Here is a 17,893-nt window from a genome sequence, read left to right on the forward strand (position 1 = left end):
GAAAAGGTTAACAAAAGTCAAATTTCTTCAGCAAACAGACAGAAATAACTTCATTGTTCCACAAGGCAATTAATGCTTGACTGTCAGAAGGGTGGAAATAAAATAAAATCTGAAACTAATGACATATTTCAGCCTTCCGTAATTATGTGAATGTGTTTTAATTCACTTGATAGCCAGCCACAGATATCCGTTTTGTTTTCATTTGACATGAAAGTAAACGAAGGGGAAACAGCAAAATCACTAAATGTAAACACGGGTCACGTGGAGACTACCCATTATAACTCAGACTGCTCTGCGCCTCAGTCCTGGATCTACAACATCTGCGAACCGGGTCAAAAAAAAAAAAAAAATCGAATTTTCAAATTATGATCCCTCTTGTAGCACACATCTTTCTGAAAAGTCTGAAACATATAACATATGTATTCGAGGAATTGTAAGACATATTATTTGGTCTTAAGTATGCCAAAGTGTAGTGCCACGACTCTTCATAAAGCATTTATCTACCGCATATCCAAACTATATTCAGGAGAGTGGAAACTGAAATGTCCTGTGGTGCCTCTCCTGCTCCCAGTCGGCCCGTTTGACAGCCTGCCCATCTTTAAAAAAAAAATCTTGCAATTAATAGCGGATGACATTATTTGTAACCGAGAGAACAAGAACTCTTCAGATAATCTGAACTCTTTATTGCCTACTAGTTAATAACTTGCTGTTTCGTGTGACATAAAATTAAACACAGGAGATATAAAACCAATACTGACAAGAGATAAGCAAGAAATTACACATTTCTTCAAACCTTAGCTCCCAGCATTTTTTTCTCTCTAATCTTGCTACAGTTTTACATGGCGTGCTTTCCTTTCTGCGAAAGAATCTATTACCTCATCAAAGTTCGTCAAAGATTTTGCTACATGAAAAATTGAAATATCGTTATCTAATACTGAAAAAGCTGTTAATACAAATAATACCCAAGACTGGTGTGGTTTCTCGATCTGATTACATCTATTTTGTCACTGTCGGCTAGATAAAACAAAATAGGCCTTTCTGATGTGGCAGCAATTTTGTAACACACTAAATAAACGAGACTGTTTTGGCATAAATGGCCATTTTTATTACATGAAAGAATATAATCCACGAAGTACCAACATCAAATGCCTATTAGGCCTACTACAAGCAAAAAGCTTAATGTTAGGAAATAGTTTCACATTTCATTCATACGCACCAACTTCTCAAGCATAAGATCGAAAAGTAGTATTACGAAATTTTTATATAAATTTGGAATCGTCTTATTCTTCCATAATTTGTGTGATGTCCCCGTTTCTTCTCCTTCCTCGTTCTATCAATCAATCTTGTCATCACCAACTCTGTAGCTATTGCTGCAACTGTGAAAATTTGTTCACCGATTAACTTCACTAACCCTGCCAGAATTGCAGGTTTAGTTATCCCACGATTATTTTCTAGTTATGCGTTATTATGTGTTCGAACAACATATTTTCCGCGTTACTTCCAGAACAGAACTTATGCGGCTGCTAGCCGGGGACTGTACTACTGGTCCTTACTAGTGTAGTGATCTGGCCAAAAATTTTCTATCAAAATTTCATTTTCTTGGATACACCGAGAAGATAATACGTAATCTTTCTCACCTGTTATTCCTGTCAGTCGTTTATTTCCATTCTGGTAGTCTGAATCTATTGATTTCGCTAGTAATTATAACAATGCTGATCATATGCAAACCCAATCAACCACATAATCAGACAGCGATTGGCATTCATCCGTTCGGGTTTACTCCCTCAGCTCGTATAGCTCCGTCCCCTTTTGTCTGCGTAAAGTTTATTTCTAGAGGCGACAAGGATTCTCCTGACAGAGACATCACTTCCACTATGCATGCATTCAAAAGTCAACTTATGATTCACTCAGAAATCAACTTAAAATGTGTTCAAAAACCAAAAGGAAAGCGTTTCAAAATCATATGAATAATCAATAGACAAACGTGCCCTGGATGCTAAGCGCTTTGTGAAACAAGTTTTTTTCCTCAAGAATGTGAATTTGGCACCCCTTTTCCCAGTAGCACCTAGCTGCTTGCTGCGACTTCTTGCACAGCCAACAGCCACATTCCTGTAGCCAGAAGTGGGAGAATCTACTATTCAAACGTGATTCAACTGACTGCGCACACGCATGAGCCCGCGCATAACTGCTAAAACAAATCGAATGTAAACAGTTGCGACTTCACGCTCATTGAAGGCAATATGTTGTTATGAAGCACTGCATAGTCTTCCTAAAGCCTTTGACACATTTTCAATTGGCAGACACTTGCATGAGCACTGAGTGTCATTGTTGTATATGGCGCATTTCCTTTGCAATTTAAGTTATTTTTGGTTTTTTTTTCTCTTGTTTATGTTTATTGTTGAAGTATTATTCTGCAGTAACGGGATACAGTAATATCCTTTGTTAGAGTATCGGTTCTTAGCAGTCAAAATTACAAAAATTTAACTAAAAACTAAATCAATGAAAAATTCCCGGAATTCTAAAAATATCCCGGGTTTTTCCTGGTTTTCTCCCGGATGAAAAAATTCCCGGGTTTTTCCCAGATCTACCGGTTGTTCCGGTTCATATACACCCTATTCATTCATATCCCACATACATTGTATACTAAAGGCTGTTTAAAAAAAAACCTGTGAGAGCTAAAGCAGCAGCCACAGAGCAGAGTATAGGTTTAGTAACCCTTATCCATAGCCCTTAACATGCATTACGAGCCTTAAATTTACATTCTCCCCACTCCTTCCATTTTCTGTATATCCAAAATGGCTACGTGTTACATGATGCTGTACATTTGCATATTAGTTTTTGTATGTGTCTCCTATGTGATATAAGTATAAACTGCAATCACTCACAGAAAGGGTGTTAAAACAGCTGCAAACAATGGCTACCCTTCTAAGCCCCAAATTTTCTTTATGATGCTCTTTTTGGTTCCATTGGCATATCTTTGAACGAACCTGTTACAGCATAAGGTCAAGCGCCAGCACGCCAGTCGGAACAAGAGAGTAGAGAAGGCTGTGAAGAAGACATTAGCCAATTGCATGCTGACCAAACCCTCTCCAGGACAATGCAACAGCAGCAGCCTCTATGCGAAGAGAACATAAGCCTTCTACAGCAGCACCAAGACTAGTAATTGGGACAGAAGTGTCAAAGCTGATTTTTTGCTCATACATTCTATGTAGCTCAAACTTAGAATTGTTATACTGAAGAGATTTCTTATTTTGTCTGTCGCCCTTTGCTTGCAACACATCTGTTTAGTACAAAGTTAAGTATTGTATTTTTTTCCTTTTTCTAATGAAACTCATTAATACAATTTGTTTGAATGTTGTCTAGCGATCCGAGAAAGCGAGTTTCCTAATCTGCCCATAGCTGACGACTAGGCAAGATTCAACAGAACCAACAGCTTCAGAGTTGGTATTATCATACTTCTCTATCCTCACATCTACATACTGTTTCTCATCCTGCACTAATCAAGAACCACTTGTATGGTTCCACCTTCTAAGCACTGTCATTTTTCTCTGCATTTGTAGGTTCTTCACAATTTGCTCTTTCTTGTACTCAATAAGTAACGCCATTCTTTACAGCATAAAATAACTAAGTAACATGTTTCTAAGAAACTCAAACTGAGTCCACGCATGACTACAACTTTTCACCATCAAGTCATTGATAAGTCAATATGGTACATGAAACAAAAGTATTCCACAGATCAAGTAATAACTTACTACAAGTTATGTGACAGATTAGGGTCATCCAAAAAGTAATCTCAGTTTTCAAGTAGCAAGGGAAGTAGTGGGGGAATACAGTATTACCAAGCGCAGTGGTGCAGTGGTTAGCACACTGCACCCACATTCAGGAGGACGACTGTTCAAAACCGCGTCCAGCCATCCTGATTTAGGTTTTCTGTGATTTCCCTTAATCGTTTCACCTAGCGAGGTGGCGCAGTGGCTAGCACACTGGACTCGCATTCGGGAGGACAACGGTTCAATCCCACGTCCCGTCATCCTGATTTAGGCTTTCCGTGATTTCCCTAAATGCCGGGATGGTTCCTTTGAAAGGGCACGGCGGACTTCCTTCCCTGTCCTTCCTTAATCCGATGAGACCAATGACCTCACTGTCTGGCCTGCTCCCGCAAACAATCCAATCCTTAATTGTTTCAGGCAAATGCCGTGATGGTGCCTCTGAAAGGGCACAGCCGATTTACTTCCACATCCTTCCCTAATCCGAGCTTGTGCTCAATCTCTAATGACCTTGCTGATGATGGAACATTAAACACCGATTTCTTCCTCCATGCTGCATAGAGATCAAATGTGATGACAGAAGTGGTTGTCCATTTATAGACAGCAATAAACTGGTACATAAAATTGATGAACAAATTGGTGATATTTCAATGGCCGGTAAACTTTTTGCGATTTTCTGAGAATGTTTTGCACGAAATCATGACAAAAAAATTACAGTGCCACTATTCTGAACTTACTGGGTTAAAGAATTCCTTTCTGAGAACTACAACACTTAGCAGGTTACAGATACTCTAGACTTTGTTTTTCATTATGATGCGGAAGGAGAAGGTCAACCAAACTAAATCATAACTGGCGACAAGATACGGATTACCAATGCTAACAGTGAGACAAAGAAAAGTGATGTGTTGTCATACCATATTGCCCAACGAACCAAAGAAAACATGCCAGAAAGCTTATGGCTAGCAGTTTTAGGGGTGTTAAAGGAATCCTGCATGTGGATTTTATGGAATGCAGAAGAACAATCAGTTCTGCAGCTTGCTGTGAGACAAAGAAAATTAAGACGAGCCATAGCCATTCAAAGTAAGTAAGGTGATATCTTGGCTACCAGTTTTGCGTACTTGCATAACAATGTTTGGCCACACACTGCTAGGCAAACAGAATAATAGTTGCATCAATTCAAATGGGATGTTTTCCAACACCTGTCTTACAACACTCACATGCAACTTTGGTTTAGTTCCCAACACTGTGACTCCAATTAAGCAGCTCAAGATGCTGTCTTGCAATGGTTTCACTCTCAGACAGCAAAATTTTATGCAGAGTGAACTTGTCAACTTATAACGAGATTTACCAAAAGCTTGATTCTGAATGGTGGCTATGAAAAGCAGTATTACAAAGGTGAAGTTTTAAGAGTTTTGTATAATAAACTTGCTTAAACTATTCCAGTATTTTATCCATAACCTCAGACAGTACGGGCTTGAGCAAAATTAAATCAATGTGCTATAATGTGGTGGCATATAGCCTTTTGACGTAACTAAATTGAATACATTAATTTTACATATTTAAATTTTATTATAATAGTTTAACATTGTGAGGAATAAAATAAAAAGAAAAAAAAGTTGGCATCAGTAGCAATCAAACCTGGATTGACAAATTGCCAGACTGTGCAATTAGACCACTCAGCCACAATGCTGTTATGACAACAGCTTCGCAAAAATTCCTTACACTGTAACTGTAAATCTTTTAGAGAGCATTAGGCAAACTATTCTAAAAATTTGAACTGGACATCAACCTGCTTCTATTCATATAGTTTTATTTTACCTACAGCCTGAATTCACATTAACACAAGATAACTGGTCACCACTGGCCTTAAGGAGGTTACCTTACAGATAGACATCATAACTAACAATATTAGGAACTAAGTGTGTGTATCAGAAATGCAGTAACCAACTACAATTAAAAACATATATGGTAGAAGGCACACATCTTTTAAACACCTACCACCACAGAAAAACCAACATTCACATTCCTTAATCTATGCACTCTGTATTAACAGCTTCAAATGTTTACAATTTCCTGCATCAATTTTGGTTGTATGACTTTTTACACAAGTTTTTGTTATTTCCAACAACATATTGTATGTTAGGGCAAAATAGTCAATTGAGAGCAACAAATTTTTATCAGATAAATCTTCATGTACAGTATCTGATGTTCCATACATCATTGGTTGGAATCACAATACTACCCAGTTTTGGTCACTTAGTGGAGCTCATAAATTTGTCTCATTTTTATTTTATCCAAATAACAACATAGTTCAGTATGATATCATTGATCCTTATTGGAAAACAGACAATGATGATAAAGAGACAACCCTGCATCATTTAGAGAAAGTGTTGGCCACAAGCACACAAACAAGAAAGAAGAACCCCAAAAAAGAACAGCAGTTTGATAGCTAATCTATGGAGCATGCGCAGCAGCAGTACCCCAACTGCTTTTTTTCCTCTCACTCTCACTCTCTCTCTCTCTCTCTCTCTCTCTCTCTCTCTCTCACACACACACACACACACACACACACACACACACACACACAATTGATTATATAACTACAAAAAAGGAAAAAAAATATATGTACCTTTGTGAACTTTCGGTATAATCATCGCTGGTTGCATTTTGTAACACCATGTTTAATAAATCCAAAGCCAAGCCTTCACATGCGGCAATTGGCATTCCTATTCTCAGCCAAGATACTGCACATGATGCAGCATGCTCTTTTACTTCATTTGCATTTTGAAAACTAGCATCAGAAAGACAGTGTCTTACCACTTCCACCACTGGAACAGATTGGAAACACGTAAAATTTCATCAAGAGGAACACATTATGAGATTAAAATTGAAAATGAAATGGGAATGTTTGTTTACTTGTGAGATTTACTAGCATTATTAGCACTAAACCTGTTGATACCAACAACTAAAAACTTGATTTAGTTTTTATACAATAAAAATAAAATGTTCCCATTCCAATAAAAAGTAAAACAAGCAGATTAACTTTAAATGCAAACATTTTAGGTTAGGCCTTATTGTGACTGTAATCGATATTGAATGAAACAACAAGTTTACTGTTACCAGTCCCTGTTTATTTATATCCACAACACATTTCGAAGGTTTAAACCTTCATTGTCAGGTGAAATGACATGTGTTAGTATGACGTGTGTGTTGTAATATGATTTTGGGGTAACTTGTGGCACTCTCTAGTGGAGAAACAAAACACTATTTCAGAACATTGTTTTGGGAGTTTTTTTGACTAAAAACTAAATGTATATCTAGCGGTGACCACTGGAGGTATTCTATTTTACTTCTCTTATTTTCAAAACCAAAATCATGTTCTGAAGTAATGTTTTGTTCTCCACAAGACAGTAACAAAAGTTATCCCAAAATCATTAAACAACACACACGTCATAATAACACGTGTAAATCCACCTGGTGGAAGTTTAAACCTTCAAAATGAGTCGTGGATATAAATAAACAGTGACTGGCAACAGTAAACTTTCGTTTCATTGAATAAAACAAGCAGTTTGCACCAATACTAAATTTATTATGAAATCAATATAAATACAAATCTTACACTGATGACTGATGCAATGGGATTCTGAAAGAGCTGGAAGAAAGAATCATGAGTATGATTGCTGATGTTAAAGTTACAATATCACACTGATGATGCACTGCCTGTTGGCTTCAGCCCAAGGATCTTCACCCAATGTTCGTTTTAACGACCCATACCAATGTTGTACTGGTGACTGCTTTCGTGCGACACGATCAGCCCCAATTGAACCACTCTGTCAGGAGGGTAAATATGGAGTTGGATCAGTTGCATAGGGTGACCACTCTGTCAGACATTGGATCGGTTCCTGTAGAGGCTATAGATAGGGGGGATTTCACAAGGCATGGCCTACACCTCAATAGGAAAGGGAAGGGTAAACTGGCAGGGTTGTTAGCGAAATCCATAATGGGGGACACTAGTACTCATGGATGTACCTCTTTTTTAGACTAATATCAGTGTCCAACGAGAAGTTCAGGCAGGCAGGTGCTAAAGAGGTCTAAAACTCACAAGATTCTCACATCAGGAAAGTAAATACTAATGTTACCATATTTAACCAAAATATTGGTGGATTAAAGAAAAAAGCAGATTCTCACAAAAGTAAAGTAAAAAATAAGGTTACCATTTTTCACCAAAATATTCTGGGATTGAAGAATAAAGCAGATGAGGTCCTGGTTTATTTAGCTGACACTGAATCTAATAATGTAATAGATATACTATGCCTGTCTAAGCATCACATTGTGTCTGATATGGAAAAGGTAAACATCAGTGGTTATAAACTAGCTGCATATATGAGTAGAGAGAATAAGGTGAGAGGAGGAGTTGCCATGTACGTCAAAAGTTATCACTCTGTAAAAAGCTTACATACAAAAAAGTTTTGTCTAGAGCAACATATAGATGCATGTGCCTGTCAACTTAAACTGAAGGAGGGCTCTCTTATAATTGTAACAGTATATGGGTCCCCTTCAGGAAACTTTCATTTATTCCTGGAAAACTTGGCTGCCTTGTTGTGCTATCTGTCAGACAGGGGAAAGCAAATTATTATTTGTGGGGACTTCAATGTTGATTCACTGAAAGAGTGTAATAGGAAGAATGGCGTGGAAGTCTTGCTCGGTTCTTTCAATCTGACATCTGTCATTAATTTTCCTACTCGGGTAGTAGAGGACAGCAGCACATTGATAGATGACACTTTTATAGGCCAAGATATGTGTAAAAACATAAATTCTTGTCCTGTTGAGAATGGCCTTTCTGACCATGGTGCTCAGCTTGTTACAGTATATAACATAGCTCCATTCAGTAATTCAAAACTACCCTCCAAAGTTGTGCATTCAATTAATGACTCAACAATTAGAAATTTCAGGGAAAATCTTCAGCAGTTATAGTGGGATGAGGTGTACAAGGAACCCGATGCTAATTTAAAATATAACTTATTTCATGATACACTTGTAAGAGAATTTGAAAACTGTTTCCCCAAGAAAGTAGTTAAATCTAATTATAAGAAACCATGCAAAAAACCTTGGCTTACTAAAGGAATAAAAATATCTTGTAACCACAAAAGGGAACTGTATCTAACAACAAGAAAGAGTAATGACCCTGAAAAAGCCAAATATTATAAAAACTACTGTGCTACATTAAGGAAGGTTATTAAAAAGTCCAGAAGCATGTGCATCATGCCTGAGATTAATACCTCTGATAACAAAATCAAAACAATTTGGAATATTATTACAAGGGAGACAGGGCAACAAAGAGTACAGGACGACGGCATTACCATCAAAGCAAATGGAAACTTGACAAACAACAAGCCAGAAGTCGGAAACATTTTGAATAATCATTTTTTAAATATTGTAGAGAAAATAGGATCTAAATGTTCATTAGAAGAAGCAAGGCAGTTAATGGAAGAGGTCTTACCCACACCATTTCCACTCACCTCTCCTTCTGAAATTTGGAAGATAATAAACTATCTCAATAATAAAAGCTCACATAGAATTGATGGCATTTCCAGCAGGATAATAAAATATTGTTCCCAAGAGATGTTTTAGACTAATATCAGTGTCCAATGAGAAGTTCAGGCAGGCAGGTGCTAAAGAGGACAAAAACTCACAAGATTCTCACATCAGGAAAGTAAATAATAATGTTACCATATTTAACCAAAATATTGGTGGATTAAAGAAAAAAGTAGATTCTTACAAAAGTCACATATGTAATAGCTCTCTGAAGCAGGGTATTTTCCCAGATAGACTGAAGTATGCCACTGTTAAACCACTGCATTAAAACGGGGATATGTCTGATGTCAACAACTACCGTCCAATCTCTCATCTGACTGCATTATCCAAAATTCTTGAAAAAGTAATGTATTGTATAGTAGCTTCACACATTTGCAAAAATAAAGTTTTAACAAAATGTCAGTTTGGTTTCCAGAAAGGTTTTTCAATGAAAAATGCTATATATACTTTCACTAATGAAATATTAAATGCTCTGAGTAACCGGAAGTCACGTGTTGGGATTTTTTGTGATCTCTCAAAGGCTTTTGATTGTGTAAATCATGGAATACTTCCAGATAAGCTCAAGTACTGTGGTATGAATGGGACAGTGCTCAAATGGTTTAAATCATACCTAACTGGAGGAGTGCAGAAAGTTGAAATAAGTAGTTCACATAATATGCAAAAAACTGGTGATTTCTCAAACTGGGGAACAATCAAGAATGGGGTGCCGCAAGTTTCGGTCTTGGGTCCTCTGCTGTTCTTAATATATATTAATGACTTGCCATTCTATATTCACGAAGATGCAAAGCTGGTACTTTTTGCCGATGATACAAGTATAGCTAGCACATGCAACAGACAAGAATTAACTGGGGAAGTTGTAAACAATGTTTTTCAGAAAATCATTAAGTGGTTCTCTGCAAATGGGCTCTCATTAAACTTTGACAAAACAAAGTACATACAGTTCCACACAGTAAATGGAATGACACCATTAAAAAATATAGACTTCAATCAGAAATCGGTAGCAAAGGTAGAATATTCAAAATTTCTAGGTGTATGCATTGATGAGAGGTTGAACTGGAAAAAACATACTGAAGATCTGCTGAAACATTTGAGTTCAGCTACTTATGCTAATAGGGTCATTGCAAATTTTGGCGATATACATCTCAGTAAATTAGCTTACCACGCCTATTTTCATTCTCTGCTTTCGTGTGGCATCATATTCTGGGGTAACTCACCATTGAATAAAAGAGTGTTCATTGCACAAAAGAGTGTAATCAGAATAATTGCTGAAGCTCATCCAAGATCATCCTGCAGACACTTATTTAAAGAGCTAGAGGTCTTCACTGTAGCCTCATACTATATATATTCACTTATGAAATTTGTTATAAGCAATCTGAACGAATTCAAAAGTACATGGCAAAAACACTAGGAGAAAGGATGATCTTCACTACACAAGGTTAAATCTAACTTTGGCTCAGAAGGGGGTAAATTATGCTGCCATCTTTGGTCACTCCTCTAATAGCATCAAAAGTCTGACAGATAGCCATATAGCATTTAAAAGGAAACTAAAAGAATTTCTTAATGGCAAACTCCTTCTACTCATTAGACAAATTTTTGGATATAGTAAGTGGGTAATTTTCACACACCCCACAAAAAAAATAAAATAAAAAAAATAAAAAAATTAAGTGTCATGTAATATTTTGTGTAATTTGTATAGACACCTTTTATTAAGCTGACACATTCCACATCATTATGAAGTGTCGTATTCATGATCTATGTAACAAGTATTGATCTGATCTGATCTAATCTAATCAATTGAATCTAATCTAACAGTTTCCTGAAGTTTTTCCAACACAAGTGGCCAGCATTGTCATACGTTCACCCTCCATTGCTAGTAGTGAACTGGAGTCAAGCCCATGGCCGGAGGTCATATGTACTTTTCACCCCAACATCTGAGGTCTTTTCCCTGCTCATTACCACTGTATTTCTCCCCTTAATACTTGCAACAGTTGATCACTGCAGCACAGGAATCCACGATCCATTAACACTGAGGCTTTCTGTAGTAACCACAACCAACAGCGGGAACGCCTTGGGCAGCGGATCGGAGCCGCCAGGCGGGGAAGCCACCGGCAGTGGAGCATGCACCACCGGGTAAACACAGGACGAGTCGGACGACAGACCAACGACAACTGACAACAACTGACCACGACCGACTATGAGCGACACAACAAGGAAGAGATAAACAACGGAGGCTTGTGGAAACCACAACATCGAACACCAAACGTAAATCCACTCGGAACCAGAGCCAGGCAAATGTCAACAACGAGCAACGACCAGAACGCAGTACCACCGAGATAGAAACGAAATCCAGGGCGAGTACCAGACTGGCTGGACTAGGGCAGAGCGGGTCCCTATATACGAAACCGGAGGGAGCGGCTATCGGCCGCGGTCTGCACGTGGTATAGCAGTGGCGCCCTCGCTGCGCGGAATAGCCGCCGCGGAGGCGAAGCCCTCTATGGGCTGACCACGTCCATTTGTTCTGCCGCGTGTTCGACTTCCACGGCGGAAGGTACTAGACTTTCTTCTTTCAAATGAATTTCTATGACTTTTCCTGAACAAGGGGACATGATAGCTCTTCTTCACAGCAAGAACCTAACTGCAGCTAATGCTATTATGTGGTCTATCTCGCACAATGCATGCTCCGCCATGGACAATTCTCCACCTGTCCCAGCTTGCAGTACCATTTATGGACAGTAATGGATTGTCCAATCATTCTAATACAGACTTTTCCCAAATGTACACAGCATACAGTACATCTCCGACATCGTAAGTGCTCCCTTCTGTCCTTTGCCAAGCTGAGACACTCCTTGACCTTCTTGGTCAGTTTGTAAATAATCCTTACACAGTGTTTGTACCTTATACAGACAATTCGGTTGATCACCATGGAAACATATGGCAGAAACGCTGTATCAGAATTTTTTCTTCTAATGTGTCAATTCACTGAGTGATAAGCTTCGTGACACTTCTTGTGCAACTGGCAGAGTATCAATTGCTCCTCAGCACACAGTCCAAGTGTTACATCTCACATCTGAGGTCCTGTGACTCAAATATTCATCTTGCATGCCATGCAAGCACATAAATCATACCTCATCTGATGAAGGTGTAAGCACAGGCTTCCACAGGCATTCTCACAATCAATAAAATTCGTCAGGGTATGTGATGAGTTAGTCAGCAAAACACCCTTGCATCAGTGGCTGATATGTCAGAGAATTTTACAGATTGGCAATGCAGCCACGTATCCTGAAGAATATTTCTGACTTCTGGTGAAGAGTTCAAGTTCCATTGGTTGACAATACTGTTTGCATTCCAGTCACGATTTTTCACTATCAAATGAATTTAGTGTCTGAACTAATCTGTTTTATATGCTACACTGTTTAACAAGGATTCCGACAGTAGGTTTAATTCGCTCATTACTGGTGACCAGATGCACTTGAATCTTCTCTGACTCAGACTGTATACTTGTGTAAATACCCGGTGGTTATAATTAAACCTTCCCTATTTAACATGTTTTAACATGGAAACTAATTCCAGTACGAGGACCAAACTTGGTAGCATTAATGTCAAGGACATGGGGAAGAGAAATCATGCAGAATCAACCCAATTGAAACACTTTTAATGTGCTACTAAAGTACATCATACCATTACATAATGGTACAAAAGGGGTTCAATGTGGCACACATCAGTGTCCTGAAGAGACTGAAAGCACAGGGTTGCTTTCTGCACAGCAGAACAAAGCATGTCCATAGGTATGCTGGCTTCCTCTCTTGGTAATGCTGCACTTTAGATCAGCACATGTGAATGCCCCCCTTGGTAAACCCTGTCCTTCAGGTAGCCCCACAACCAGAAATCACAGGGAGTGAGATCAGGTGAATGAACCAACCAAGCATTTGGAAATGATCAGCTGATAATTCGATCGTTTCCAAATGTGTTTCGGAGAAGCAGGTGGAACTTCACGAGCGATGTGCAGTGGGCCCCATCTTACATAAAAACTGTTGAGTTCAATGCATCTCTCTCCTGCAGGACGGGTATGACATGCTGGCAAAACATATCGCAGTAATGCTGGCCAGTCACACTGCACGTCTTTGGTCCTTGAGTGCTAACCTGTTCAAAAAGAATAGGCCAATGATCAATACAGCCGTGAAGCCACACCATACGGTGACACATTCACCATACAGAGGAACTTCATGCACAATGACTGGAGGTGAAGATCCCCACACTCAGCAATTCTGTATGTTAACCTCGTCCATCAGAGAAAAATGAGCTTCGTCTGTCCATAGGATGGTTCAGAGCCAGCCCTCGTCAACTTCAATCCTTGAGAGAAAGTGGAGAGCAAAGTCAACACCATGTCGTGCGTACTGTGGTGCAAGCTGCTGTACGATATGGATCTTGTACAGATACCATTTGAAAATGGTTCGAAGCACCTTCCTTACAGTGGACCACAGAATGTTCAACAGTCGTAACACAGCATGTACACTACCTGATGATCCTGAATTGTGCACAGAACTGTCTGCCATAGAAGCAGTGATTTCACCAACCACCTGTGGTGCAATCGGTTGTTGGCCTCTTCCTGGAGTGACCCCCAATTCTCCAGTTGATTCAAACATCTTCATCATGCTCCACACAGCAGGTGGAGAAAGAGGACCCTTCCATAATTCTTTCAGCCAGCGATATTTTCGAAGTGCAGCTGCAGCATTACTGTTGTTTTGATAATAGAGCTTCACCAATAATGCCCTACTCCTTTTGTCCAAGCTCATGTTGACACATCAACAAATGCACTGCAACTGGTCAGGTGTGTGAGACTATGAATCACGATGACTGACCACGGCACCTGGTAGTCGTAGTTGGAGCTGGATGATGGTGCTGTGACGCATAGAAATCATCCACCCCATACTCTGGACATTAATGCTACAAAGTTTGGTACTTGAACGGTAATTAGTTTCCATGTTACTATGTGTTAAATTTTGGAAAGTTTAATTACAACCACCCGGTACTATGAACAACAAAATTTACAAACTATCGAAGGAGTCATGAAAAAACTGATAACATTCCCCAAAATATTTTCTCACACGATACAGGTGGAATATAACGATTGTACAACACTATAAATTGATAAAAGAAATGAATGAGTCAGTCCCACACAGTCTAAGTACAATAAAACTATACATAAATTTACCCACTATACAGTAAGCTACAAGAATACTCAAGTTCTGTCCAGTAATCATGTGCAAACACTGGTGATGACACACACACACACACAGAGGCTAATCTATTCATCAACATATTCCTTAACAAAAAAAAAAAGAGGGCAAGGTAATTATGACTTATCTATGGAGGGTGTGCCCTGATATGTGGCTATTATTTCACAGCAAAGATAATACCTGAACAAAGTACTGATAGCCAAATGAACAAACCTCTATGAACACTATCACGAAGACACGCCAGTACTGCTCCTTTCTGTTGGGCACCAATACGAGAATTATTCAGCTGCAAAAGAGCACAACAAAATTCAGTTTCTCTGCATACAAAGACAAAATATGTATTACAAAGTGATCTCATACCTCACCAAGAAAACTTAATTAATGGTCTTCATCTGAAATGTTACACTCTCCTCCTTAAAAATAGTTCCCAAATTCTAACTTTAAAATTGCAGTGTTGAGGTGAGCTCTTATTATTTAACTTTTTTTTTAAGAATCTAAATGAGAAAGGTAGCTGCACCAGAGACAAAAGTGATTACTAAATTCCACGAAAAATTACTCAGTAGCAAGATCACACCATTACAAATTTTCCTATTTTAATGTTAAACATATATTCAAAACATCAAGGAGCATTTTAAGTATTCTTAATACAGTTTGTTGCTGTGAATGAATCTAAATGCCTTGTTATTAATAACTGAAATGATCAATATGCTGACTCTATCACAATTCAGGGTTCATTTTACTCCCATGTTCGTGGAGTTGCATAATCAGTGTATACAAGTGTTAATGAGTATTACTGTTTTACCTATCAGCTAATAACATCACATCTGTTTTACTACATGCATCCATTTATTGATTTAAGTAATTAGCGCCTACCACTCTCTCCCTTTAACTGGAACGAATAAAGTAAGAACTGGTCCAGTACTCAAAGGTACCAAAAATCTAGAGAAATATAGAAAAAAAATGAAACACAGGTAGTATATACAATGTAAAATGCAAGATATTTATCCAGTGCATCATGCAAAAATAATTGTGAAATCCACATAATTAAATATTTCTGCTGACGTACTTCATCTGGTAGCATGGTAAGAATTTCCATCAGAATCCAAGCTGTTCGTTCGGCTGGGACAGTTGTGGAAGGTGTCAGAAATGTCTGTATAAGTTCATTGATGGGATTGGGCCAATGCTCAGGCGTAACATTAATAATGTAAGCAGACAGCTGTAACAAGTAATTACATTAATGAATTTCTATAACACTGTACTTAAATAAAGATGCTGCATAAATGTAAAGAAACACTAGTAACACAATATTTTTAACACTTACAGCTGCACAAAGCTTACTGAGAACTATTTTTGGACCACTGCAATGAGACGCAATGGAACCTAAAATCTGGTTCCTCAGAGGAGTATACTGATCAATAGGAATTTCATGCCACCACTTCACTATCTTCGAATGCAATGTAATAGCACCAAAAAACTGCACTTCTGTTAGCTGTAAAATGAAAATTAAATGTCTTAAAAACAACAATCACAATTTTTTGAAAGCAAAGGCAAAGTGAAAAAGTTAGTCATTTATTCTGAAAATATTTCTAAAGAACTAAATTACTTTGTATATTATTCATCACCTAATATAATGGATAGAGTAAGTGTAATGTTTATGAAATACACGTTTCTGGGTGTAGCTTGTACAAAATGTATTATTCTTGTGCTTCACGCACAGCTTTCGGTAATAACAAAAGATAGTGGTGAAATACACAGGACATGGCAGCTCATTTAATATGAGTAATTTCCACAGTATTTTTTTTTCTTCATAATAAGGAAATTGTCCCCCCATGAACCATGGACCAAGCTGCTAGTGGGGTGGCTTGCGTGTCTCAGCGATACAAATCTTCATACCGTAGGTGCAATCACAATGGAGGGGTATCTGTTGAGAAGCCAGACAAACATGTAGTACCTGAAGGGGACCAGCAGCATTTTCAGTAGTTGCAGGAGCAATGTGGGTGACTGACTGATCTGGCCTCAAAACATCAACCAAACTGGCCTTGCTGTGGTAGTACTGTAAACAGCTCAAAGAAAATGGAAACTACAGCTGTAATCTTTTCCCTAAGAGCATGCAGCTCCACTCTGTGAGTTAATGATGAAGGCATCCTGTTGGGTAAAATATCTCGAAGGTAAAATTGACACCCATTCGGATTTCCGGGTGAGGACTACTCAGAAGGACGTCACCATCAGGAGGAGCAGGTACATTAGAAAATTTAAAAAGGGAAATGGATAGGTTGAAGTTAGATATAAGGGGAATTAACAAAGTTTGGTAGCAGGAGGAACAGTACTTCTCGTCACGTGAGTACAGAGTTATAAATACAAAATCAAAGAAGGGCAATGCAGACGTAGTTATAATAATGAATAAGATAACAGGAATGTGAGTAAGATACTGTGAACAGCATAGAGAACCTATCATCGTAGTCAAGACAGACACTACACCCACACCCACCATAGTAGTACTGGTTAATATGCCAATTAGCTCCACAGATGATGATAAGACTGAAGAAATGTATGATAAGATAAAAGAAATTATTGAGATAGTTAAGGATACAGGGTACTTATAAATGGTGGAAAAATCAAAATTCTTTATAGCTTTATAAAATTCAATAGTCTTTCCTGATTACATTGATATATACATTATAGGGTTTCAAATGAAAAATGACCTATATACACCAAATTTTAAAGTTACGGTCATCTATGCCACCACGCCCCCTTTATTTCTGTTACAGAAACCAGTATTATTTCGAAAAGAGCTGTGAACTATCTGTTTCCAGTGATTATACATATGATACATTGTATATGTTGGTACCAATGCAGGTTTCTAGTATCTGTAAACGATTATCTTTGCTAGTATTTACTTTTGTTTTGCTGAAGCAGTTTGTTCACGTGTTACTGAATGTTTGTTGCCCAAAACCTACATATATTTGTGGAATAACATATCCTTTAGTGTGCAATAAATATGAACTAAGAAATTAAATAAAATGAATCTCTGTGGTAACCAATTCACAAACAAAGCAAGCCACACTGTTGAAAGTAACCTACGTATCAGTTCTTCAGGGAACATACTCCCACATGACGATTCAAATTTTTGTGTTAACAATGACACTGTTTGTAGCGGATTAGTTGTTGTTGATGTGGGCACCTTATCTTCTTTGATAAAGGAAGTGGCAAAATGTAAACAATTTGATGGTGTAGGAAACAAAGTAGCAGGAAGGGTTTGGCATCAAAATTGGTTGTTCTTTGTAGATCCTGCAA

The 17,893-nt window shown here is 38.1% G+C and overlaps 1 protein-coding gene across 2 annotated transcripts in view; it reads right to left on the reverse strand.

The window, feature by feature from the left end:
• Window positions 1-17,893, reverse strand: part of LOC124721787 (importin-13) — a 189,705-nt gene that overhangs the window by 155,947 nt on the left and 15,865 nt on the right. For both annotated transcript variants that reach the window (XM_047246904.1, XM_047246903.1), the window contains 4 exons: window positions 15,921-16,088; window positions 15,666-15,815; window positions 14,813-14,885; window positions 6,397-6,595 (listed from right to left, as the gene is read on the reverse strand). In XM_047246904.1, the coding sequence (XP_047102860.1) occupies window positions 6,397-6,595; window positions 14,813-14,885; window positions 15,666-15,815; window positions 15,921-16,088 (590 nt within the window). The remainder of the gene's footprint in view (window positions 1-6,396; window positions 6,596-14,812; window positions 14,886-15,665; window positions 15,816-15,920; window positions 16,089-17,893) is intronic.

This window comes from Schistocerca piceifrons, chromosome X, assembly GCF_021461385.2.
Source record: "Schistocerca piceifrons isolate TAMUIC-IGC-003096 chromosome X, iqSchPice1.1, whole genome shotgun sequence".
Lineage (NCBI taxonomy): Eukaryota > Metazoa > Arthropoda > Insecta > Orthoptera > Acrididae > Schistocerca > Schistocerca piceifrons.